The sequence below is a fragment of the Marmota flaviventris genome, chromosome 17 (assembly GCF_047511675.1).
Source record: "Marmota flaviventris isolate mMarFla1 chromosome 17, mMarFla1.hap1, whole genome shotgun sequence".
NCBI lineage: Eukaryota > Metazoa > Chordata > Mammalia > Rodentia > Sciuridae > Marmota > Marmota flaviventris.
In genome coordinates, this window is record NC_092514.1 from 73,407,139 (window position 1) to 73,432,990 (window position 25,852).

At 49.5% G+C, this 25,852-nt stretch overlaps 1 protein-coding gene and 1 long non-coding RNA gene across 5 annotated transcripts; one reads left to right on the plus strand and one right to left on the minus strand.

The window, feature by feature from the left end:
• Window positions 1-4,380: 4,380 nt before the first annotated feature.
• St6galnac1 (ST6 N-acetylgalactosaminide alpha-2,6-sialyltransferase 1) lies at window positions 4,381-24,227 on the minus strand. Of its 4 annotated transcripts, none has more exons than XM_027955686.3 (9): window positions 23,761-24,227; window positions 7,903-8,662; window positions 7,111-7,279; window positions 6,860-7,031; window positions 6,485-6,623; window positions 6,128-6,231; window positions 5,848-5,937; window positions 5,671-5,770; window positions 4,381-5,406 (listed from the first exon to the last, which is right to left on the minus strand). In XM_027955686.3, the coding sequence occupies exons 1-9, from the start codon at window positions 23,883-23,885 to the stop codon at window positions 5,221-5,223; spliced, it is 1,845 nt and encodes a 614-aa protein (XP_027811487.2). In that variant the 5' UTR covers window positions 23,886-24,227; the 3' UTR covers window positions 4,381-5,220. The 4 variants fall into 4 exon arrangements, with proteins under 4 accessions (XP_027811487.2, XP_071460073.1, XP_027811488.2 ...); XM_071603972.1 differs by lacking the exon at window positions 23,761-24,227 and adding an exon at window positions 14,575-14,648; XM_027955687.2 differs by lacking the exon at window positions 23,761-24,227 and adding an exon at window positions 10,398-10,652.
• LOC139702538 (uncharacterized) lies at window positions 23,818-25,852 on the plus strand. Its single transcript, XR_011705159.1, has 2 exons — window positions 23,818-23,889; window positions 24,153-25,852. It is a non-coding gene; the product is annotated as an uncharacterized lncRNA (long non-coding RNA).

A 25,852-nucleotide genomic window follows, 5' to 3' on the forward strand; every position in this document is an offset into this window, starting at 1 on the left:
ACGAACATGTGTTCTGAAAGAACACAGGCAGGCGCTGGCTTATATAAAGTTCTGACCCACTTTCCCACCCAGGGGCGCTTTGCTTGCTAAGAAACCCAAGCTTGTGGGAAGTGCTCAGTCCTGATTGGCTGATTTTAAGTTATAGTTCATTAGTCAGCTCTGGCAGTGCTCAGTTTTGATTAATTGATCGCGGGTCACCGTGATTGATCAGGTCCAGTGGCAAAATGGACCTGGCAGTTGAAACAGGAATATTCCCAGGCAAAGGCAGCAGAGTTGAGTTGCGGTTCTCCCAGGAAGAAGGAGTACACACGTGAACCCCCGCTGACCCCACACTCAGCCTCCATTCTGAGTTTGGGCCCAGTTACCCTCTAGGGACCTTTCTGGGAGGTTCGGCTTTTCTTCAAGTCACAGTCATTAGGAAGTGTGCTGTGGGAGGTTGGGATTATGTAGACATTTTACTCTCCATTAAACTTACATCTGCTAGCATTAGCACTGGTTAATGACAGCTTGACTCTAAGTTTGGTGTTTGTCACATACTGATTTTCCAGCGGCTTCATTCCATCCATAATGATTTGTTGGCGTTCTATAAGAAGAAGCTTTCCTTCTTTATATTACAAACATAAGGAACCCTGCACTACGGTCATCCTTTACTTTCATTCTCAAATCATTTTGTTTTTAACCGGTGGGAATTCCTTCAGGTTGCCTCCTGTGTTCTTTGGACATTTCCTAGTCTTTAAGCACTTCTGAAGTTTCTGGAACAATAAACCTTCCAGTAAGGAAGTTTGGACCTTCCCTACTCCAGCTCTAGAATCAGCCATTTCTTCAAAACGTCCTGCTTTTTTGTAGTAGAGAGTGGTGTTTAGGAACTCAACAGCTGGTGATCAGTGTGCTCATTGTCATTGGAATGTCATTGACCCTAGACTCCACCAGTTGATAAACCTAGGGAATGTATGTATGTGTGTGTACTTGCATGTATTCACACATATAAATTGCCCCATACATATAATTCTATTAAAAAAATCATACTGATCTCTAGTTCTCATCAACACTGTAGGGTTCATTGCCCTTTTCCATATTTGTGACTTTCTTTTCTGACAGTCCATATTTACTTTGTTATAACACATTGAGAGTGTTTTCATTATGTTTGTAAAAAACAAACCTCCCTACTAACTAGAGGTCCATATTTGCCATTCTTTTTATCTTTATTTGGAGGCTACGTAGTTGAAATATAGTTTTGCTGTTTCCATGGGATTGTGAACAATATTTTGAATTTTGCTAGGTTCATTTTTTTCTCTTTGTATTGTGTTTTCCAGTCTGTTAATATAGATTTCATTGTTATTTTGGGGTCATTTACAGAACAAAGGCAAAACTGGGAGAAAAGGCCACTCAGAGTAGTGTGCTCCTCCTCCAACCTTTCCAATCCCTTTTTATTCCTATTTCTCTTCCTTGGGTAACCAATCTCACTAGGTTTTGGTGTATCTTTTCTTGGTATTTCTTTTTGCAAAGATAACCAGACTCCTGTATATTATTCTTATTTCTTTTTTCAAGTACAAGGTGTAAAATCCCAAATGCTCCAGTGCTGCAAAATGTGTAACTTTTTGAGCCAACACTATGTCACAAGGAGAAAATACCACACCTGATATCATGAAGGGTCACAGTCAAAACAGGTATGCTAAAAATTCTATAAAATGACCTTCAGGTTGTGTGCATAGGGTTTACAGGAAACAGATTAATTTCATGTTTAGACTTGGGTTTCTTTCCCAAGATATCTTATTGGGTGTATGCCAATATTCCAAAGTCCAAATAAATCCAAAATCTGAAACATAATTTCTGATTCCAAGCATTTTGGAAAAGGGATACTCATCCTGTGCTGTAAAATTTTTTTTATCTTTGCTTTTTTTTTTTTTTGAATTTAATGATTTATCTAGCCATTGTGTTGGTCAGTTACACGAGCTGCCAGCTGTACAGTAGTCCATTGTACCCGTGTGACATTCTTCACATTTACATCTCCTATATTATAGGCATTTTGGTAGTTTCCAATATTTTGCAATTCCAAAGCATTATTACAGTGAATAATTTGTGCATTGTGTTAGTCAGCTTTTTGTAGCTGTGACATATACCTGAGAAAAGAAAGGAGAAAGGATTTATTTATTCATTTATTTATTTGTACTGGGGATTGAACCCAAGGGCTCTTAACTACTGAGCATCTCCAGTCTTTTTGGGGGGAGACAGGTTGAGTTATTTAGGTCTTCACTAAGTTGCTGAGGCTGGCTTTGAACTCTCCATCCTCTTGCCTCAGTTTCCCAGCTGCTGGGATTACAGGCATGCACCACCATGCCTGGGAGGAAAGATTCATTTAGTCTCACAGTTTCAGCTAGGCGTGGTGGCACATGCCTCTAATCCCAGTGGCTCAGGAGGCTGAGACAGGAGGATGGAGAGTTCATAGGCAGCCTCAGCAATTTAGCAAGATGCCCTATATCTAAATAAAATATTTTTAAAAAGGGTTGGGGATGTGGCTCAATGGTTAAGCGCCCCTGGGTTCAATCTCTTGTACTAATAAATAAATGAAAAATACATAAGCTCATAGTTTCAGAAGTTTCAGTCTATGGTCATCTGGCTCCAAGACAGAAATATCATGGCAGAAGGGGATGGTAGAGGACAGCTGCTCAGCCCAAGGCCCAAAGTAGAGAGTGAGGAAGGGGCCAGGGGGCGAGATGAACCCTCCCAGGGCCCACTTCTGGTGACCTACTTTCCCCATCTAGGTCTCACAGTGTTTTAACAGTAAAGGTTTTAGGGTATGTCTTAATAGTTGGTAGAGTCAGACCTCCTGGTTAGCTTCTCTTTTTCAGGTATTCCTAACTATTCTTACGTGTATTTATTCTGTGTGAATTTTAGTGCCAGTTTAGGCTCTAGGAAAAAAAAATATTTTGACATTTTTGTTGAAATTGCATTCAATTCATAAATTAACATGGAGACAACTGACAGATTTATCATATTGAGTCATCTTTTCCAAGAACCAAAGATGACTGTTCAAATCTGCTTTTGTGTCTTTCAGGAGAATTTTGATGTTTTCTTCATACAGATTTTGAACATTTCCTACCAAATTTATGACTAAGTATTATCTTCTTCTTTGTTGCTATTGGAAATGGGCTTGTTGCACCTTATATCCCCTACCTGGTTGTTATGTCATTGAAGGCTGTTGATTTCTGTAGGTTAATCTTATGTCCTGTTACATTACCACATGTGTAATACAGAGTATATTCTGTCACATTCTACTCTATCATCTCACATAAAAAGAGTGTTGCTGTTCTATTTGAATTGATTTCTCTCCTTTTGGGGGCCTTGCGCGCTGGGCTAGAGCTCTACCCCAAGCTCTGGAGAGTCCAGGATGCTCCTGTAGCTCAGGCCGGGCCCAGAGTCACAGGGCCAGGTGAGGCTCAGCCCTTCCTTTGTGGCCGAGTTTACTAAAAAATTCTATAAAATGACCTTCATGTTATGTGTATAGGTCGTACATGAAACAGGTTAATCTGGGGAAGAGATGGGGTGCTCTGGGCTACTCATTGCACTCCCGCATTGACTAGCTGTGTCCTGGCCCCAAGCTTTGGTGGTCCCAAGCGGTGTGAGGGGAAAGCACCTATTGCTCTCCAGGCCAGGGGTCCTGCAGGCGCCCCCACCAGGCAGGGCCCTGGGAAGGGCGACCCCGGGCGGAGCTCCCCCCAGGCCACCTCTCTCGGGGTCCCCTCCAGACCGGTGCCCGGGTGCGTGATCCCCGTCCAGGCCTGCACCCGGCGGTCCCAGGCCCGCGCTGCGCTGGGCGCCTTCGCCACGGGCACCTCGCGGCCCCGCCGGGCCCCGTGCTTGGCCGCAGGTCCTGCCACCTGCTCAGGCTGTCCCTCGAGGGGTCAACGTGGGGTCACTGCTGCGGCAGCGCGACGGGTCCTTCTCCCCCATTTCCCCAAACGCTTGCCCAGGCCCGGCCCTGCCCAGATCGGCTCAGGCCACCCTAAGCCTCAGCGGCGGTGTGCCCCCGGCGCGGCACCGCCTACCACCGGCGTGGGAGCCGGGAAGCGGGGGCCCGCGCCGCAGGGAACGCGGGCACCAGGGCGCCCGCTGGCGCCGCCTGCCGCGCGGGACCGGCACTGCACCGTTAGAGCACCGCAGATCCCGCCCCGTCGGTACCGGTACCGAGTCCTCCTCCTTTAACCAGCGCCTTAGTCTTTGTGGGATCTTTAGAATTCCTTTGGGCTCCAGAGTACAGATCCAGGGCTCCAGGGATCTGGGGAACTGAAATGTCTCTGGCTGCGTTCAGCTCTCAGCCTGGGGGCTGAGTGAGAAAGCAGGTTGGTGGGAGGACAGAGGATAAAGGGAAAGGAAAACGAATGCTTTAGAATGAAGTTTTAATCTAATGAACTTTAGATGGAAATGTTAAAGGGTGAATTTTTAAAGGTTGAGATCATAATTCTCACACAAATGGAAAATAAACATGTCAAAGATTTCATTTACTCATTGATTAAGGAAGGAGCCAGTAAGATGTAAAAACTGGTTCAAAGGTGAATCCAAGGATCAGATACACATTTGGGCACTCAGAAATGTGAAAACGAAGTTGTCAGTAGGTACCAATCTGGTGAGTATCCACGAGGTAACAAGTGCACCTTCACTGTGCAAAATTTACTTGCATCTCCATGGAGATGAATCATTTATGTCACTGTCAGTTTCCTACAACACAGAGTTGTCAAGTGGCTCAGAGACAGGAAAAGTACAGACCCTTCAATAATCAGATAACCCCTGGAAAGGGCCTCTAGACAACCTCTTGTTAAATCAAACATTTTACAGTTGCTAAGTAGAAGATCTGCAATTCACACCAGATCTATGCATCTCTGTGAGTTCCAGCTCCTTTGTCTGTGCCAAGCAGTCCTTGGACAGTGAAGAGTGTTTTTCAGCAATGGGTGGTATTGACCACTTGCTCTTCCATTTAATTAAAAAAGTCCTTGGCCTCAGGCATTTCCTTTGGACCCTGCAGCAACCTTGTGAAAGATTCCAAAACCTCCACCCATCATTTGTTGTGTTGAGGGAGTTTTCTCCTCTGTGCTGGTGTTCTTGGAAGTCTTGAAGGGCTTAGAGCCTGGTCCCAGCCCTGGGGAAATGGCAGGAGAGTCACAAGACCCCCGCCCCCCCTGGGTTCTGGAGTGGGTGAAGAGACTGCTGGGGCCCAGGCTCTGGTCAGTTCTTTGCTGTTTGGGGACGCTGGTACAGCCAGATGATCCCTTCGTCATGTAGGCGCTTCCAGACAGCTCTCTCTAACTTGAAGTCATGGTTTATGTAAAAGACCACTCGTTTCCATGATTTGTCATAGTAGTGATCAGAGAAACGCTCGTGGCCCTCGGTGATGAAGCCATAGGCACTCACCTAGGTAAAGGTGGGAGGAGAAATAGGATCTGTGGTGGCTGTCACCCAGGCTTCTTCTCGTGGGCTGACTCTGTGGCGGGGTTATCCTGGTTCTCTGTCTGGGGGCCTGGGTGCAGGTGCTTTGGATGCACACATACAGTCGTGCTCGCTGTCCGTCCTGGACAGAGGTGTGCACCCGGACCGGCCCCTGTCCTGTGCTGAGCAGGCCTAGAACTGGCCCAGAGCTATTCTCCAGTTACTCCTGTTCCTGAAGTGGAGCCTTACCTTGTCACAGAGGTGCAGGGCAGTGAGCAGCAGGAGGGCACCGGTGGTGGGGCGGTATATTCTCCAGTGGGAACCATCCAGGGTCTTCGACCTCAGAAACCTGTGAAATACCCCAGATCCCCAACTGTCAGGAGGCTGCACGGACGAGAAGCCCCTTCGCGGAGTCTCTGCTCTCACCTGTTCTTCATGTACCGGAGAAAGTCTGGATGCAGCAATAGGTATCTGTCCAATTGCAAGGCTTCCCGGAAAGCTTCCTGGGGCCTGTGCCTGTGGTCAGGGATGATCGTTCAGGCTCGGTTACTGGCTCAGTGGGGGCCAAGTCAGGGTCACGGGCATGGCTGGTGCCCATCTCCAGGTGGCAGCCAAGGCTGTCCCCACCTGCCCACCGCTTTGTAGCCATTCACCTCATGGTTCAGCCTGGGGGGGTGGTGAGGGGCAGGAGGAGGGAAGTGGGTACCTGAACCAGAAGAGGCTCTTTCTCTGCAGGGTCTGGTTCAGGAGCAGGGCTTCCAGCCACTCGTAGTCCCGGGTGCCCTCTAGGAAGTGCAGATAGCGGATGTCCTAGAGAGCAAGGACAGCGAGATCCTGGGGTGCTGCTTGAGGACCATGGGCTGGGCAGCCTGGTTTTCACACCAGAGTGCCCTCTTGCTCTCTGCTGACCTGGTGTGGATGTCCTCTCTGCCCTTGTCCTTCATGTGAACAGAACCAGAACCAACCGCAGACTCTGTCCAGACCCGCGACGCTCATCTCCCCTCTCACCCACGTGTCCCCAATCCAGAGTCTGTGGCCAGGCCAGTTCCTTCTCTCTGCTCACCTCCCCTACAGGCACATGCCGGAAACCCCGACTGCCCAGTATGAGAAGGGACTGGGTCAGGGAGAAGGCGGTGAAGCCGTAGAAGGATGTGCGGGTCCCCACATCCTGTTCATAGCCTTTAATGACAGCTCCACTCAATCTGTACAGAAAGACAAAATGAGAAAGCACTGTGAGCAGAGAGGGAGACGCATGCAGTTGGTGTGGGAGGACGGGGGCCCAGGAAAGGGAGAAGTGGGGGAGGCAGTGGCTATATACTGGAGAGCCCCGGGTTCCACCTTGTCCAGACAGAGGCATGGGACACCCTGTCAAGTCCCTCGGAACAGCCCATGTCTGCAGGAGAGGGCTGGCCAGGGGAGGCGGGGTGGGGCGCCTTACCGGAACACATAGTCATGGCTGTCTATCTCCTGGCCCACGTGGGAGTTGTTCAGGATGCCCCCGTTGCCCACCACGGCACAAGTGACGCACCGCGTGCTCCCGGGGGGGAGGCCGGCCAGGAGCAGCTGCTGCTGGGGCACCGGAGGGAACCTTGGCACCACCTTCTGCACCACTGGAACGAGGAGGGGTGCCTTCAGAGCCCGGTCCTCCCAGGTCTGCTGGCCCCAGCCTCCCTCGGGGTGAGGACTTACAGGAGTAGTTGAGCTCCATGAAGCCAAAGGGCGGTGCAAAGTGCTCCAGGCGGTTCCACTCGCTCTGGTTGAAGTGCCTGGAGTCCAGGAAGAGAGTGAGGTTGGGCAGAAAGAGGTTCTGGAGCCACGATGAATTGGCGGCTCTGGTCTTCAGAGAGTCAGGGCAGGTCTGTGTGCAGCAGGACACGGAGGTCAGGAAGAAGAGGCTGGGGAGGGCCTCAGTGGGGAAGGCACTGCCTCTGTCCCCTCTTCCAGTCCCAGGCTCTGCTGACCTTCCTCTCCCTTGTCTGGGCCCACTGGGGTCCTGAGGGGACCTAGGGAATGCGCATTCTCTGCCCTCAAGGCAGAGGCACCTTCGTGAGTGGGAGAGGAATCGTGTGGCCTGTGTCCAGTGTGCTGTGGTGCCAGGGTTCAACTCCGTGTGAGAGCAGACACATCTGAATGCTGCCCCCTGTCCCGGGGCGTGGGAGGATAGCGGTGGGGGTGGCTGAAGGGGAGTGAAGGCTTTAGAGGCAGCTTGGCTGGGAAGACCAGGCAGAGGGTGAGACTTGGTGCTGTCTCACCTCCTGCCTGACGACCCTCCAGCCGCCTTCAGGACCTGCCGGGAGGGCCCTTCCTCACTCACACCTTCTGGTGCCGGGGGAGCAGGACTCTGGGGCCTGCTGTCCCTCCTCCCCCATGTTGGCTGTCATAGGAGGGAGGGGTATGTCGAGAGCAGGAGGTGGGCAAGGCGAAGCCGGTGGGTGCTGCCCAGCAGGGGCTCCAGAGCGGGAGCCCGGGGCTGGGACTCACCGTCTGCAGGCTCCCTCTGTCCAGGCTGTATTTTTCCTCAAAATCCCACCGAGGCTCAGACTTGAAGTTGGCGGCCTTCAGTCTCTGGCTTCTTGGCATGGTGGGGCTTGGGGAAGGGGCAGGCGGGGCAGCCAGGGTGGGCTTCTTCTTGGCCTGGACAGCTGCTGTCGTCCTCGCCCTTGATCCTGTGGTCACGCTCGGTCTCCTCATCGCCCTCGGTGTCGTCGTCACCCTCTGTCTCGTGGTTGCTCTCAGTCTCATCGTCGGCCTCGGTCTCGGTCTCGTGGTGGCTCTTGGTCTCGTCCTCGTTGGTGCTGCTCCTGTGGTGGTCAACTTTTCCTCCCTGATTCCTGGACTGAGCCTCTGGGCTCGAGTTGCCACTTTGCTCTGGGGCTTCACTGTCCTTGCCGAGGTCAGCTTCCCCTTCTGGGCCTCTCTTCCTCCAGCTGTCTTCTTGTCCTCACTTTGCAGAGCTAGTGCCTCTGTCCTGGTAGAGGCCCGGTCCTTGTCCTGACCTCTTGGTGGCAGTGTGTCCACCTTGGCTGTCTCTTCTTCCTGGCTTGTAGGTGAGGCTGTGCCAGGTGCCTGGTGGGCCTCTGTCCTCCTGCTTTCTGTGGCGCTGCGGGCTATGGGCCGGGGGTGTGTGTCTGGGGCACGGGTCTCCTTCGCTGACTTTGCAGGGGTGCTCGTCCTCCATCCCATGATGGTCTTTTGTATCAAATCCCGAAACCTTTGTTCAGGGCTCTGTATATACTGATACCTGTGGAAGAGAGAACTTTTAGCAGAGTAGAAATAGTTCAGAAGCATGACTAGTGATAACGATCGTGCCTCAGGCCGACTTCAAACTAGTCTCCACAGGAGATGAAGGGGACGGTGTGGTCATCCGCAGAAATCACACTGTGCACTTTGGCAGTGCACCTGGAGACTTACCTGTGGTCAGGAGAGAGACCTTGGCAACAGCAAGCTTTGGGGTGCTGGCCAGATGCCGAGATGGGAAGTGCTCCCAGGCTGGACCACCCTTCCTGCACCTACACCTGGGCCCCAGAGAAGACTGCCATTCTGGCTATGAGTTGCAAGAATGGAATGGTTCTGTCACCTAATATTTGTGTCATTTGATTAACTTCCTTTTTAAAAAATGAAGCACAGGTAAATAAGTTACATAACATCACTCACAAGGAAGTGGGAGAGGCACATCACGTACAGACCAGAGCTGCCAGCCTTCACGTCTTCTTTCTTTTTTTTGAGATGCTGGGGTGGAACCCAGGGTCTTATGCATGCCAGGGGAAGCGCTCTGCTCCATCCCCAACCTGAACCCCAGCCCAACTTTGAAAGGTTTGCCTTACAGACTAACTTCAAATATTACCGAGAGCCAAACCCTTAAAAACAAACTTTTGCTTGTTGGCATCATTAGGGAAAAAAAATATTTTCTCAATATGTATTTGTCAAAAGCCCACTCTTCATGCCACATCTCACATTAGATGTTGGCGATTGCAGGTGGAAGGCCTGTCCCAGCTGTGAGCAAGAGAAAGCCTAGTAAGAGCCAGGTAGGAGACACCTGCCTGGGTGTGGGGGCTGATGGAGCCCTTGGGAAGGCTGCCCCAGGGAGCATGGAACTGCTGGTTGGCTGCTACAGGGCAGAGTGGGGGCAGGGATGGAGAGCCATTGGCGTGGTGTGTGGGATCCTGGATTTGGAATTTGCCATTTGTCCACTTGTGCAGGAGGAGCTATCGAAGACTTCCAGATGGGAGGTAGAGAGGGTCCTGAAGGAGGACGGTGCAATCTGAGTTCCATTCCAAAGGCCGTTTCTGGTGGTAGGGGCTAGCGTTGTGGCTCAGTGGTAGAGCACTTGCCTAGCACGTGTGAAGCACTGGGTTCAATCCTCAGCACCGCTTATAAATAAATGAATAAGCTGGGTGCAGTCGCACATGCCTATAATCCCAGTGGCTCAGGAGGCTGAGGAAGGAGGATCAAGAGTTCAAAGCCAGGGCTGGGGATGTGGCTCAAGCAGTAACACACTCGCCTGGCATGCATGGGGCACTGGGTTCGATCCTCAGCACTACATAAAAATAAAATAAAGATGTTGTGTTCACCGAAAACTGAAAAATAAATATTAAAAATTTTTTTTTCTCTCTCTCTCTCTCTCCTCTCTCTCTCTTTAAAAAAAAAAAAGTTCAAAGCCAGCCTCAGCAACTTAGCAAGGCATTAAGCAAGTGAGACCCTGTCCCTAAATAAAGTACAAAATGGGGCTGGGGCTGGGGCTCAGTGGTTGTGTGCCCCTGAGTTCAATCCCTGGTACCCTTATCCCAAAAAATAATAAAATAAAGGTCCATCAACAACTAAAAACATGTATTAAATAATTTTAAAAAATAAAAAAGGAAGACATATTCAGGATGCCTGGTCTGACTTCTGGCATGCAAGGGTTTAGCTCCAGGAATCATGTTTCCTTTCTCTTTTTTGACTTCTACGTGAGACTGTGAGAGGTGTCAGCCACTTACATGTAACTTGGTTCAGGTGTCCTGGGAGAAACCTGAGTCTCTGACTTGAGGGGCCCCTGCACGACCCAGATGTTTGCCAGGGTTCCTGGGAGCCTTGGGAAGAACCTTCCTCCTATGGATCCTGGCCACAGCCCAGGAGGATTTCCAGGTCCTCAGTTCCTGCTGCTGTGCTCTGTGGCTGACTTTCAGGCCTCCCCACTAATCCTGGTCACATATGTCCCAAGCTCCCTCCTCCTGCTGGAAGTGTTCTTCTGAGCTACGTTTTGTTAACAGACTTACCAAGGCTACCTGGAGGAAGAAAGGAGGAGCACGAAGCCTGCAGCCCCGCAGGCCCGAGCAAGGGTGTGAACACTGGGTTTATTAGCTCATAAGACAGGAGAACTCTCCCGAACTTCCTGGACTCTTGGTTTTCCTATCTGTAAAAATGCGCTGCTGGGAAAAGGCTTTGGGGAGCATGAACTGACAGCATGTAAAGGCACCTGGCAGAGGATGCAGCCCAACAGATACAAGTGCCCTCCCTTCTTCCCCTCAGGAGATTCAAGGTCAGGTTTGTAGTGGGTCCCAGTTCAGCAAGCACAGCTAGGAGTTTGCTTGCCTGGTCTCCGGTTCCTCAACTCCCCCACCCAGTCCAACAGTTATGCATTCATTGTTTGATTCAGCAGATATTTATTGAGCACTGCACAAGCTACTGGGGCCTCAGCGATGAGCTCAGCTAAACCCAACCTTCCCCATGGAGCCTGAGATATAAAGGGGGAATGACAGATAGTCACACAAATAAGTATCAAATTGTAATTAGGAGCTGTGCTAGGAGAGCCGGGAACAAGGGGGGTGCCCTGGACCTCGATGGACTCCAGCTCTACTTCCTGCAATAAGGTTGATGCTGAAGCCAAACAGGTGTTGATTCTGTCACATTTTGAGGTGCCTGTGTGTTCAGGGAAATGCCATCTCTCAATGCCATCTTTTTTATTCTGTTACAAACTCTGAGGAGGCAGAAGTCACCCTGGCAGCCCTCACATCATGCTGTCACAGTGCCACATCATGCCACATCAGGGCTTATGAAAGGCCTTCTGAACCCAAAAGGAAGTGGATTTAAACAAAAGCATAATAGAATATGAAATATGTACACAGGACACGAGAGAACTCTCACTCAGCAAGCTTTTACCGAATGTCTGTTCTGTGCAAAATGCTGTGTAGTTACCAGGAGCACAGACCAAATAAGGCATGGACCTTGGACCCATGAAATGTCCAGTAATTGTTATCAGAGGCAGAAGACAAAGGCATCCTTATTCTTGGAGAAATACAGGGCTAGTTCCAGACAACAGGTGAGGCAAGCAGATTACCTTAGCTAAACCTTTCCTCCCAAGGCCTCCCTCCAGGCCAGCCAGCCCTCCTGGGCTCCCTGCCGGCCTTTCTCAGCCAGGAAGATTCGCCTTTGCCTTTGTCTGGTCTTCCTGGAGGGATACTCTGGGTCCTTGACTTTGAAACTGAACTGGGGCCTAAATCCCTTCAGGGTGCCATCAAAGGCAGGCCTGGTGTCCTCACTCCAGGGGTCCTGCCTCCTTGGCACCCCTGCACTTTGAATATGCCCCTGTAGAAGGTGCCTCTTCCTTTGTTGTGTGGCCCAGAGGAGTCTTTCAAATGTTGGGTAGTTCAGACCAGGAGGGAGAGGCCCTGGGGCAGGGTTGATGGAAAGGCTAATAGGCTTCAGTCCGGATTCTTTTTCATTTCTCATTTTCTGGCCCTGGGTTCAATCCCCAGCACAAAAAAAAAAAAAAAAAAAAAAAAAAGAAAAAAAGAAAAGAAAAGAAAGAAAGAAAGAAAGGAAAAGAAAAGCAAAAATGGGGCTGGAGTTGTGGCTTAGTGGTAGAGCACTTGCCTGGCACGTGTGAGGTCCTGGGTTCAATCCTCAGCACCACATAAAAATAAATAAAAGCTGCATTTACAACTAAAAACTATATTAAAAAAAAAAAGAAAGAAAAGCAAAAGGGAAACTTATTCCAAGGTAAGTGTCTCAAGGAATCAAGAGCAATAAGTGGGGGCGGGGGTTGTGGCTCAGAGCACCCGCCTGGCACATTCGAAGCCCTGGGTTCTGTCCTCATCACCACATGAAAATAAACAAAGGTTTTTTTTTTTTTTTTTTTTTTTTTTTTTTAAATAAAAAGCAATAAGTGGTTGCTCCCCCAGGAAGCCTGGAACCCGAGTCTCCCTCTGGCTCTGTTCTCACTTCTGCCCCCTCTGCGTTGGTTTCTCTCTCTGTCCAGCGAGTCAGCGCTGAGTCTCCTCTCTCCAGCCCACATCATGGATGAATGTAGCAGCCACCTGGTAACCCCCGTCCTAGGGGCTTGACTCTTTGCTCCCAGATTTTTAATCTTGGTAGAAGGATTTGGGTTCCATTTCCTACCCAGTGGTCTGGGTCACACAGTATGTGACATCCTAGGGTCCACCCTCTGCACAAGAGGATGACCACTTCAAGAGGAAGAGGGGGTTATAGGTTGGGCAGACACCCCCGAAGTATCCGTTATGAAAGAATACCCCTCAGGACACCCCGGAAGACCCAGCTGGTCAGGCTGTGTCCTTGGTGACTCACTCGGTGGATGGAGGGGGAGGGTCGAGAGCTGCCAGGATGGAGCTGACACTCACCCAGTTCAGCACAAGCTCCAGCCCCAGCTGTTGGCTTGGTTCATCAGGCGGCTCTGGCAACCAGTGAGGCCCCTTGGTGGATTCACCCTAACCCTGCAGCTTACTCCTCCCCTAGAGGTCTCGGGGAGAGTTTTTTCTCCCAAACTCTTAGCACCCTGCTTGAGGAACTCTGGTGAATAACGTTTTCCCAGCCTGCACATTTTCCTGGATGTTGCTGTCTGGCCAAGGGCACCAATAGGCAGCAGCTGGGGAGAGGATGAGGCGGGTGGTCTTCGGCACCGCAGACTGTGCAGCACGGACAGCCGGCCCTCTGCACAGTGGTCACACGGCCCCTGAAGACATACAGCGTCCCTCTCTAGAATCGGTCTGGAGGCAGGAGTGGCCTAGTGACGCCCAGAAAAGACAGTTCTGTTTGCAAACGCTCCGGTTGCTTGAAAACTCGTTGACATTGTACAGGAAGTCGCAGCAGTAATCCAGGGAGTGACATAATTATGTGATTTAAGATTCAATTTTCAATAATTAAACACACCTATGATTGTTAGGTTCACAGGTGTTTATACAAGCATTTCCTTATTGTTACACGTGGATTTACTGAATGCTAAAGTGGTGTGAAGAAGCTGAGTATCCTGTTTTCATTTGTTCAGATCCTGAGCCATGGGTAAGGCTGGGGCAGGAGAGCACTTTTCTATTAAGGGCATCTAGTCCGGAAGGACAGGGGAAATAATTATGGACCACACTTAAGAAAAAAAAATCATAATTCTGATCTACCGGGGAGGTAAGAAAAAAAAATATTGCATTTAATTATCAAGAGGCTCACACAGCTCTATTTGATAAAAGTAGCACATAGAAGAATGTTTCACTGCAATCTCCTCTCTTTTTTTTTTTATTTTTAAAGAGAGAGTGGGAGAGAGAGAGAGAATTTCTTTTTTTTTTTTTTAATGTTTTATTTTTTTTTTATTTTTATTTTTTATATTTATTTATTTTTTTAGTTATCGGCAGACACAACATCATTGTTGGTATGTGGTGCTGAGGATCGAACCCGGGCCGCACGCATGCCAGACGAGCGCGCTACCACTTGAGCCACATCCCCAGCCCGAGAGAGAATTTCTTAATTTTTATTTTTTAGTTCTCGGTGGACACAACATCTTTGTTTGTATGTGGTGCTGAGGATAGAACCTGGGCCGCAAGCACGCCAGGCGAGCACGTTACCGCTTGAGCCACATCCCCAGCCCCGCAATCTCCTCTCTATTGGTAAAAACATCCCCACTGGGAGGCTGGAGGCAAAGAAATGGCAACAGGTTCAAAGTTCATTTATGCCTGAAGTCATAAAGCAACCTGGTAACCAAGCAAGGTTTTCCTAGATTACAGCCTACAGACAATGCAGGACGGGATCCGAGGCTGTGCCAGAGGCTGTCTGAACTGAAGTTTGAGAATACTACCCCGGTCAGTGGTCACCTGTAATGGCGGCAGGAGTGGATTACTTCTGGAGCATAGGAAAGTGGTCAAAAGACTTGTGATTTCCACAGTAGTTTTGTACCTGGGCTCCCGAGCTGTGGTTCGGAGACTGGGAGGGGTCCCAGTCAGCTGTCTGCCATGTCTGTCGTCAAGAGTGGCCAGTCACACAAACGGGCGTCCCCTCACGTCCTTGAGTCCTGGGCTCTCTAGGCAGTCCTGGTCATCAGCTCTGCCTCTTTGTCCTTCCCTGTGATGCCAGTTCCAGCTGTTTCTCCTGAAAGGGAGGCAGACCCGCTCCTGGGTCGCCTGACTCCTGCTGTCCAGCCCTGTTCCAGGGGCTGCTCCCGCCCCCCTCTCTTAGCCAGACCTGTGGGTTCCAAGACTCCCCTGTGTCCACGTAGCTGTCCCAGTCCTAGCATGAACAAAGCGCTTCGTTTGACTCTCAGCACCACATATAGATAAATGAATAAAATAAAAGGTTCATCAACATCTAAAAAAAATTAAAATATGCTCTGCACACAAAGGAAACCATCGGTGGAGCGCAGGATGACATACAGAATGGGAGGAAATACTGGAAACTATCCATCTGACAAGGGATTAACATCCACAGAAGAAGACAAGGTACTCAAATGGCAGCAAAAAACGTGAATCATCACTTGAAAATAGCAAATGATCTGAACAGACATTTCTCAAAAGAAGGTACACAAACGGCCAAATATGTGAAAAATTGCTGAATGCCACTGATGATGAGGAATGCAAACAAAACAGAGGTGATCTCAGCCCAGTTTGAATGGCTATAATAAAAAAGGCCAAAGATCACCGCCAGCAGCGTGGACGGATTCCCCTTTACAGAGAACCGTCTGAAGGCTCCTCAGCCAACTAAAAGTACCACACCATAGAATCCAGCCCAAGGAACTGAGATCTGTGCGATCAGAGACCTGCGCTCCACGTTCACTGCAGCTGTATTCACAAGAGTCAAGGCATGGAATCGGCCAAGTTTTCTCCATTGGTGGATGAGGGGGTGAGCAAAGGTGGTGTGTGTAACAATGAGAGGTTGGCCAGCCGAAAAATGGGGGTCTGCCATTTGTGGCAACATGGGTGGGACTGGAGGGTGTTAGGTAAGTGAAATAAGCCAGGCACAGAAGATACACATGTTCTCACCACGGGAAGCTTCAGAAGCTGATTTCATAGAGTAGAGAGCAGAATAGTGCTCAGTAGTGGAAGGAAGCATGGCCAGAGAGGAGATGGACACCAAAATGCCACTAGATGGGAGGAGTAAGGAGAAGGAGGAGTGAGGAGGAGGAGGAGTGAGTTCCAGTGTCCACAGCATGGGACAACTGGTCGGCAATGACATATATTTTGTAAAGGGCTCGAAGAGAGCTGTTTGAAGTTTCCAACACAAAAACGTGATACATCCTGCCTGGCCAGGTGCTGGGGGCAAGTCACCAAACCCTTTGAGCCTCCATTTCTTTATGTATTAAATGGGATTCTTAATACCTGTCTCATAAAACTTACGATCCAATGTATAGAAGGCACTTTATTTTCCTTTCTTTTTTTCTTTCCACGTTTTTTAATGGTGCCTTATGGACGTGCAAAATGATGTGATTTGTTGTCACAGATCCATGCATATCCATATATGCACACAGGATAACAGCATGATTTGGACTTTTATTACCATGCCGTACCAAGGTAGGCTGGTCAAACTTGGACAATTGTCAGTGCTGGAATGACACAGTGACAGATGCCCAATCAGCTTCCCTTTGGGTCACCATGTCCAGAGAGGACACTTGAAAGGGATAATCAGCCCAAGGCTGGGGGTAAACAGTATGTCATTGACAGCACTTAACCACTTCAAGTTGAGAGGTCAGAGGACAGCAGGTCAGCCATGTTATTCAGAAACGTGGGGTCAGTGCCAAAAGAAACATCAGAATAGTGGAGTAGTAGCCTTGGGGATCAGGGTCCCGGGGTGGGGAGGACACTGAGGTCTGCCCTGTGGGAGGTAGGCCTCAGCATGGTAGCATTGGTCTTTAGAACTGTGCACGTCTTGTAAACGAACATTAAATATTGAGGAGAGGGGCTGGGGTTGTGGTTCAGCGGTAGAGTGTTCGTCTAGCACATGCGAGGCCCTGGGTTCGATCCTCAGCACCACATTAAAAAAAAAAAATGAATGAATAAATAAAGGTATTAAAAAAAAGTTCAAAAAAATATTGAGGAGAAAAACTGAAAACAAAATGAGACATTGAAAATCCCATGAGAATTAGAAAGCCCCAGGCAATGTTTATTTGGCAAATATTTTCTTAAATGACTGGCCATATGCCCAGCATAGGATGTCTGTTAGGGACCAACAGCTGGGTCACCCATCTTAGAAACTCAGCCTACCAGGGAGATGGACATGAATATCCACAGCTGCAACAGGTGTCACAGGCATGACAGCCTCAGTCACATGTGTGGGGGCGGTGAGTCGACTCAGGAAGACAGCTGTGTCTGGGAGGCCTCTGAAATGGGAAGTGACACCTAAATTGAGCCTTTTTTCTCCTGAGTCTTCAGAAGTGAGGGAGGAAATGTGTGCTCACTGAGACACAGGGGTGTCGATCTCCTATAACCCCATCCTCTGCAAGAACGCACTGTTAGTCCCGCAGGCGTGAGCTGCCAGGTCCCTGTCCTGTGCAGTTGTCTAGTGTTCTGGAATGTTATTTAACTATTTTCCTCCCTGCACCCGCTCACCTCCCCTAGCAGTTAAGAGTCTGTTTCATGTTCAAAATTTGGTGAAATAAGGCCCGGGGTTGTGGCTCAGCGGTAGAGCGCTCACCTAGCCTGTGTGAGGCCCTGGGTTCCATCCTCAGCACCACATACAAATAAATTTTTTTAAAAAATTTAAAAATTGGTGAAATACATAAAATGTCTTGGAGAAGTTAGGAGGGAGGAGGGCTTACTACTTCCCACTGCCTTGTCCCTTCCCTGGAAAGACTTGCTCTGGTTGGGGGAGGGGGGAGAGAAGGAGAGGGATCTGTGTTTAGGGGATCAGAGGCCACTATCCCCTGTGGCAGTGATCTGGGGGTCTGACACTTCCCCAGAAAGGAAATGGTTGTGTGCAGAGCCTTGGGAGATGGGACCACAGACAGGTGGACCTGGGGGAGCCCAGGGACAGGCGCAGTGCTGCTTGGCAGCAGCTCCACCAGGGGCTAAGAGTCTGCTGCCCTCCCATGCTTGGCACCGCTTCAGGTCCTGGAGCCCTTGGCAACATCCTGGGATGGGTCAGAGGGGGCAGAACGCTGAGGTTAAGTTCTCCTGCAGCCTGGAGAGGTCCAGAATTGGAAATCAGGAGGTCACAGAAAATAAGGTTGTGTTTCTTTCTTTCTTTCTTTTTTTTAAGAGAGAGAGAGAGAATTTTAATATTTTTTAGTTTTTGGCGGACACAACATCTTTGTATGTGGTGCTGAGGATGGAACCTGGGCCGCACGCATGTCAGGCGAGCGCACAACCGCTTGAGCCATATCCCCAGCCCCAAGGTTGTGTTTCTTATTCCAAAACAAAATAAAATGGAAAGCAGACTCCATAGATGTGTTTTTAAAGCTTACTGTCAATTATCCTCTCTAACATATTTATACCAGGCAGCAGAGGGTGGCTTGAGATCACATCTGCACATCAGCCTGCAAAACGTAGCCTGGGACCAACACCTTCACAGTTTGATGCACTTGACCTTGTCCTAAGAAGATGTGAGAGGAGGCCCGTAACCTTGGTCTGAGGTCACAGAGCTGCTCTAAGTCCCTCTTCTTCACCCCTTCCTCCATCCTCCTTGTGGCCTAGTCCCGCAGATCTGGCACTCTCGGCTCGCTCTTCCTGTCTGTACCGTCCCTGCTCGGGTATCCTGAACTCTGACCCCGTAACTGTCCCCCATCATCCAGGACATCCAGTGGCAGAGTAACCTGCATCGAGCACAGACTTGAGCAAGTCATCCCGAGCTCTTAAAGTTCTATAGCATAGAATAACGTCTGAAAATACTTTGGCCTGCTATTGAAGGGCATGAGTTTATTCTTGCATTTATCTATGCTCCTGTGCTGTGTTCAGGACATGCTCAAAATGCCGAGGAAATAGAGACAAATAAGAGGCTGCCCACAAGAAATGCGTGCTCTGGTGGGAGACGGAACAAAACTCTGGGTTTGTTGAACCTGAGGAGCTGAGGGGCAGAGCCTGGTGTTGGGGCTGAGAGTCTGGACGGCAGCCAGCTTGCCTGGGATGCACTTGTGACCAGACTGTCCTGGGCACGTTATCTTCTCTGTAACAGGGAGTGGTGGTGATGATGTATCTACCTAAGAAGCCTAATATGCAGCAGCCGCCGAGACCAGGCCTGGCACACTGCAAGGGCCACACCGGTGCTGGTTGATCAGCCACCGATGACTCCCTCCTGAGCATTCTGGGCCACCTCTCACACTGTTCCCTTGGTTTGCATCATCCCTGATGGCTGAAATGTCACACAGTCATCCTCCCTGTCTGCTTCGTGGCACTTGTCACATGTCCTGCCTGCTGCCTACTTTGTATGTCTCTCGTTTTCTTTACACTTTGCATCTCTTGAGAGTCAACACACAAGGGAAATAGTGGAAGAATGGCATTTGGAGCCAAAGTCCCCTAAGTTCAAGTATCTGTTTTGCTATTTTCTGGTTGGGTGGAATCAGTGTTAACCTTTTTGAGCCTCATATTTGATATCTTTCAGAAAGAATAAATACCCTGATGTTGGCTGTCTACCAAGGAGTACACAGACAGCTCCCGGGTAGAGGTGCTCTGGAAACATCTCCAGTTCTGAAATGTTAATGATGTGTCATGAAAGTGGTTGTCGCCACCTTGATTTCGACCCTCATAAATTAAGGTAAGCTTTTTAAAACTCCCTTTTATGTCTGTTTTTTTTTTTTTTTTTTGGTTCTGGGAATTGGATCCAGGGGCACTCTACCACTGAGCCACATCCCCAGCCATTTTTAATAAGTTTTATTTTTAGAGAGGACCTCACTAAGTTGCCAAGGTTGGCCTTGAACCTGTGATCCTCCTGCCCCAGCCTCCTGAGTATCTGGGGTCACAGGTGTGTGCCATTGTGCCTGGATTATGTCTGGTTTTACTGTTACCCTCTTCCCAGAAGCACTGTGGGACCAAGACTGAGGAGGGTGGACCATGGCCAGTCTCTAAGGTGCAAAGCTTGTGGTCACGTTTTGCCTCTTCCACTCTGCTTCCTGTTCCTTTGACATGCCTCTCAAGGTTCCCTTTCTTCCTGCTCCCAGATTCTCTTCACTTTGAGATTCAGTGGTTAGTCTCCCCCTGTTGGACTTTGTGTCAGGGTCATTTGCTTGGGAACTCTCTCTGTATCCCACCCTAGGTTGCCACTGCTGGTCAGGCCAAGATGGCACCCACTCCACCTTCCCACCCACCCAGTTCACCTCTGACAGACTAACGGCCTTCACATACCAGTCTCATGAGGCCACCGCTGCCCGCATGCCCCGTGCAGCAAGCCTCTGTCCCCACCCTGCTGCAGGGCCAGCCCTTCACTGCTCTGGGGCCAGTTTGCTATGGCTCGTCAAGGCCAGAGGACTCGTTTTAGGATTTCCTCACCCACCCACACGCCTTTCCCCAGTCCCTCATCTGAGCCCTGCTCGTCTCAAGTGCCACATCCTCTGAGAATCCTTCAACAGAGAATTTCTAGGGAGTCTCTTCCAGGGACTCCGTATGGCACTTGGTTCTTCTGTTAACCATTTGGGAACTTAATTATGTAAACAGTTTATTGAGCAGCATAATATGTTTCCCTTTTTCCCATTCCTTAATGGAAACGGGAATGACTCCAAAATGTTATAGTCACTTTTGAGGCTGAAAATTCAGTCTTAGGAGGCTGAGAGTGTAGCTCAGTGACAGAGCATTGCTTAGCATGTGCAGGGCCTGGGTTCACAGTACTAAAACAGAATAACCAACCTAAAAACCCGAGACTTGGTCTAAGAAAAATTACAATATAATCTGTCTCCTCTCCCCCGCTCTCTGTCTCTCGCCCTCGCTCTCTCTCATGTCTCTGATCTCCTTGAGAGATCTAGGTGTCCTACGTGGTTCAGAGCTCCTCTCCTGTTCCCCCTCGCAGCCAAACCAGAGCTACAACCCTCTCAGCTGCGGGTAGGGATGGGGAGACGGGGATGAGATGAGGGGAGTTTGGGGAGATGAGGGAGCAAGGGAGGGGGCGGCAAGATCATGGCCAGGCAGGAGAACTCTGCCCCCCTTTCTTTCCTTCTGTGGTGTTGGCTGGGGTGGAGCCAGGGCCTTGCAGGTGCCGGGCAAATGCTCTACCTCTGGGCGGAGGCCTGGGCTGCCCCCTCTGTCAAGGCTCAGCTCTTCTGAGCCTTGGCATTATTACTTGAGTGCCCACCTGCTGGTGTGCGTTGGGGAGGTGTCTCTGCTCACCCCGAGGCTCCGGCTCCGTCAGCCTCTGTTTGATGGCAGGGACCTGCTGACACGGTCTCACTGTCAGTAAGCATGGCTTTTCTCCAGGAGGGGCCTTCCTGGGCCTGACCCCTGCTGCCCTGGCAGCCGTCAGCATTTCCACACTTTTCCTGGGGTGAGTGGTCTCATTACTTGGCTCCAGAAAGTAACCGGGCAGTTTCAAGGCTCTGATCCCTGATCCCTGTAGCACATGTGCCACAGGAATGACTGGGATGGGCAGTGTGGCTCCGTCATCTTCCCCACACATCACCCTGCCCTGAGTCACAGTGGCCTTTGGCCTTCAGAAACCTCTAGACCAGACACCTCCTGGCCACTAACCTCTGCCCTTGAACTCCTGGGGAAGGTGGCCAGGAGCCCTGTCACCAGCAGCCGTTCATCTGCAGGCCAGTGTCACCTTGCAGTGCTCCCCAGGAGAGCTGTGCTGCTCTAGCATCTCGTCCCCTCACTATCCTACTTAAGCTTGATGGATTTGGGTTTTGCTGATAAAAATCAAGAGTCCTGGAGAATGTTCATGTTCATGTTCAATTCTGCAGGATTAACTTATTCAACATAAAAGAAAAAATGCAGGAATATTAGTAGAAAATTAAAAAGAAAATTTATATGATTTTGGGGTAGGACTTGTTTTCCTAAAAATTGCACAAAAAGCCCAGTGACCATAAAGGAAAAGATTTATCTACATAAATATTACTTCTGTATGAGATACAATATCACAAGCACGGAATAAAACATTGGGCCAAAGGAAACATTTGAAGCATTGTAACATATAAGTCAGAAAGAGTTAATATGCCCAATACATGGGAATCTCTTACAAATAGGAAAAAGAAACAATTTACTTTAAAAAAAAAAAAGAGCAAACGATATGAACAAAGCATTCATGGAAAAATACAAATGATTCTGCTACTCGGGAGACTGAGGCAGGAGGATCACAAGTTCAAAGTCAGCCTCAGCAACTTAGCAAGACCCTGTCTTTAAATTGACTTTTAAAAAAAAGCGGGGGCCGTCGGGGGCAGTGGCCGGGACTGTGGCCCAGAGGTAAAGAACCTCTGGGTTCAATCCCTGGTACCAAAAAAAGAAAACAGAAAAGTACAAATGGTTAACAACTTTAAAAAGAGCCTTAGCTTCCCCAATAAACTGGTAAATGAAAATTTAAAAAAGAAACACACTTTTGACTATAGAATGGAAACCCCCAAAGCACTGAAGCTCCCCAGGGTGGCCATATCTGGCGGAGAGCTAACCTTCTCGCCCCCTAGTGTTGCCTTTGGGGAAAATGCTTTGACGTCTCCATTAACATTTCTTATGGCTATAATCATTGTCTTGGCAATCCCACTGCAAGAAATCCATCTACAGAAATGCTAAGGAAATGTACAAAAGGAAGTGAAAAATGAGTGACAATCCCGTTGCCCACCCCTACGTCCAATACCCCTGTGCTAATCAATAGGGCTTGGCTAAAGAAACCCTATCAGTTCTGCAAAATGCTATGCAGCTATGAAAAAGAAGGGAGAGGGAGTGGGGCTGGGTGTTATCTCAAGGCAGAGCGCTTGCCCAGCATGCCTGAGGTCCTGGGTTCCATCCCAGCACCACAAAATAAATAAATTAATTAATCAATGATAATAATAAATAGTAATCTATGAATCAATAACATGGAAAAATGTCTACCATAAGCGTGATTTTAAAATTGCCTTATAGCCAGGCCTTGAATGCCTGTAATGCAGCTACTCAGGAGGCCAAGGCAGAAGGATCGAAAGTGTGAAGCCAGCCTGGGTAACATAGCGAGATCCTGTCTCAAAATCAAAAGGGCTGGGGAAGTGGCTCAGCGGTAGAGCACCTGGGTTTAGTCCTCAGTACTGAAAAAAATCATTGTCCTGCGGCACAGTAAGTATGGTGGGATACATAGATGAAGGTGTTACATAGCATAAAGGAGACATACTTGGGATACAGGATCAGAATACCTGGGTTTAAATCCTGGCCCTGAGACGTTCGAGCAGTGTTATTTAGGTGACTCAGCTTAGCCCTCGGTGTCTCAGCATCCTCATAATAACGAGAATTAGTTAATGAACATAAAGCATTTAGAATAGGGCCTGGCACACAGTAATGCTGTGGAGGTGGAAGCTGTAATCATAATACCAAAGTATTAACAGTGATCAGATGTGGGGTGTCACAGGGTGACCTTCACTTCCTGCCTCTCTTCTCTGTATTATTTTTAACTCTATGAGAACATACATGCAAAACCAAAAGAAGAAAAAATAATTTTTTTTGAGTCTGGAAGGAAAAGGGCCCCTCACTGCCAGAGGTGTGTTTATTTTCTAAGGAAAAATGGCTCTGTCTTTTTGGAGGACTGACTTGGGGCACAGAATCAGAGCTACCTCCCTCGGTGGAAGCTCTGTTTCACTGACAGACTTCTCAGGGTGGCATGGTTTTAAACACATGGAACATCTGGGACGCGTCTTTTGCTCTAGGCCTGTGAGAGCCAACGCTGAGGCTGCTGGCATTACTCACAGTCCCAGAGGGGAGCTCACCCATTGTCCACCTGTGCTCTCTGCTGACCGCTCCATGAGTTCTCAGCTCCCGCCTCCATTTCTGCCCCACAGGAGCCTGGTGGTGTCCCTGGACCTTGGTTCTCCCACTGCCACTATCTCCTCCATCTTCCTAGGGTCCATTTCCCTTGGGTCTTCCTGACCAGTGGTTCTTGACATCTCTGATCTCACACCTTCACAAGTGGCTCAGAGGTCCCAAGGCTCCCTGGGCTACAGTTTTCAGGCCCCCTCAGGGGGACAGGAGGAACCTGGAAGGGTGCGACTCTTACCTGGAAGGCTTCGTGCTGGGCTCCTTAATGAAGGAAGGCAGGGTGAAGAGGAAGAAGATCAGCGCGGCCACAAGCAAGGGCCACACTTGGCCCAGACGACTGAGTCTCCGTGGGCAGGACCTCATGCTGGTGAGTGGGGCCCTATAGGAGATTTCTCCATATCCTGGGGCTGGATGTGAACAGGGACGGGCTCCCCGCCCAGGCCTCTGGTCAGGGAGTGTGCACCCTGTCTTCACCGGGAGCCACTGTGGTGAGTGCGGAGGCTATCAGTCTCTGCCAGGGGAAGAGGAACCGCCTTCGCTGCTTTATGAAGGCTTATAGGCTGGCGTGGCTGCAAGGAAGAGAAACTCCTTTTGTTCAAACAAGTTCACCTTCCTTTTCTGTCTCTGAAGCCAATTTCTGAATGCAGAGCTTCATGAGGACTACATCCATGAGAAGCAAGCACACTTTATCAAGTTCCTTGATCTGCCCCCCTCATCCCTAAATGGGAAAAGCAGAGGCCTGTGCCTCTGGGCTGTCACAAGGACACCGGAGATCACCACATGCAGTAGCGCCTTGTTTATGGGAGGCACCGGCTCTCGGTCACGTGGCCTTTGCACCTTCCTCCTCCTCTTCTGAAACCTTGTGCACTCCGCCAGGCACCCATCGTGCATGGAACCCATCGTGCATGGAACCCACCGTGTGAGGCTTCACGGGCCCCAGGGCGACTCGCGTATCCACGGGAGGGACCATGGTCCTCCCCATTTCACAGTTAAGGAAACTGCCTCTGCCAGCCAGCGGTCACCCAAGACCACAGTGCGCTGCTGGCTCCGGGTCCCCATCTGCCCAACCCAGAGATTGCATTCTCCACCGCTGCCCAGCAGCCCTCTGAGAAATTAGCACCGCCTTGATTTTAGAAAAAAAAAAAAAAGAAAGAAAGAAAAACAACATATTACTCTTGAGTGAAAATTACAACCCAGGTCAGTGGGGTGGAATAATCCACAGTTCACTTCCCGGTTCTCAGGTTCCAGCCCAATGCTGCCAGGCGTGTGAGGTCCAGGAAAAGACACGTTTTAGGGGAACTGACTCTAGGCATCATAATTCTTATGTTTGATAAATCTACTTTTGTCTCTCTCCTTTTTAAACTGAAACTTTCAACTTTGGTCTTCTTTGTAAACCATCCAGCAGGGCGTGTGAGAACTTCGATGCAGATAAGAGTTGTCAAAAGGTCGTTTGCAGTGAAAAGTGAAGCAAGAAGACGATTGTCATTTCCTTTCACTCGTGAGAGAGGCAGACCAAGAGAGAATGGTCAAGAGAGGGTGCAGAAGCTCAGGTTAGAGTAAGAATTGCTAAAAGGCACTGCAAACTGGGGCAAAACTGGTTTATCCACATCTTCTGTAACTTTTTCAAGCCGAGTTGGGTGTGAAGGGCTCTGGAGAGGAGTAGGACTTTCCCTGGAGGACCTTGAGCAGGGCCGGCTGTTTCACCTGAGTGGCCACCGCTCGTCACTTCACGGCCTCCGATCTTCACCTACAGACAGAGAGTATGTGTGTGTCTACGGCGCCCACGATTTTGAGTTGTAAATCTCCGAAAGGCCAGGGCCTCTGGAGGGATGCCCTGCACCAGCAAGTGTGCCTTGGAGTCATTCCAGGGTGGGACTTCTTGAAAAGCGTCAGCCATTGGATCCTCTCTGCTCTGAGCGACATTGGATGGCTTAGAGGAATCCTGGATTAAGTGAAAGGCATTTCAACTTTTGGGAGGTTGAAAGCCCCACAGAGGAGCTGGTGGTATAGAGGAAGAAAATTTCTTTTCCTCTGCCTTTCTAAGTTCTTGGAGGGGGACTCTGTCACAGGTGGCCTGTGACAACTCCAGCTTGTGTTGGATTGTCAACTCACATGGAAAGTAGGTGCAGGGGAGAGGCAGGCAGAGGGGAGGCAGGCAGGAAATGCGTGGGTGCAGCGGTCACCTCCGCAGAGTGTGGCTGGAGCTCCCTCCACCTGTCACCATTCTTTTTCTTTATAAATGTAATTTTCCCTTGAAAAGGACAACTTCAACTCTGCTCTTAGACCTTTTTCTGGGCCTGCTGTTTCTCAAAATAAACAGTGGGAAATAA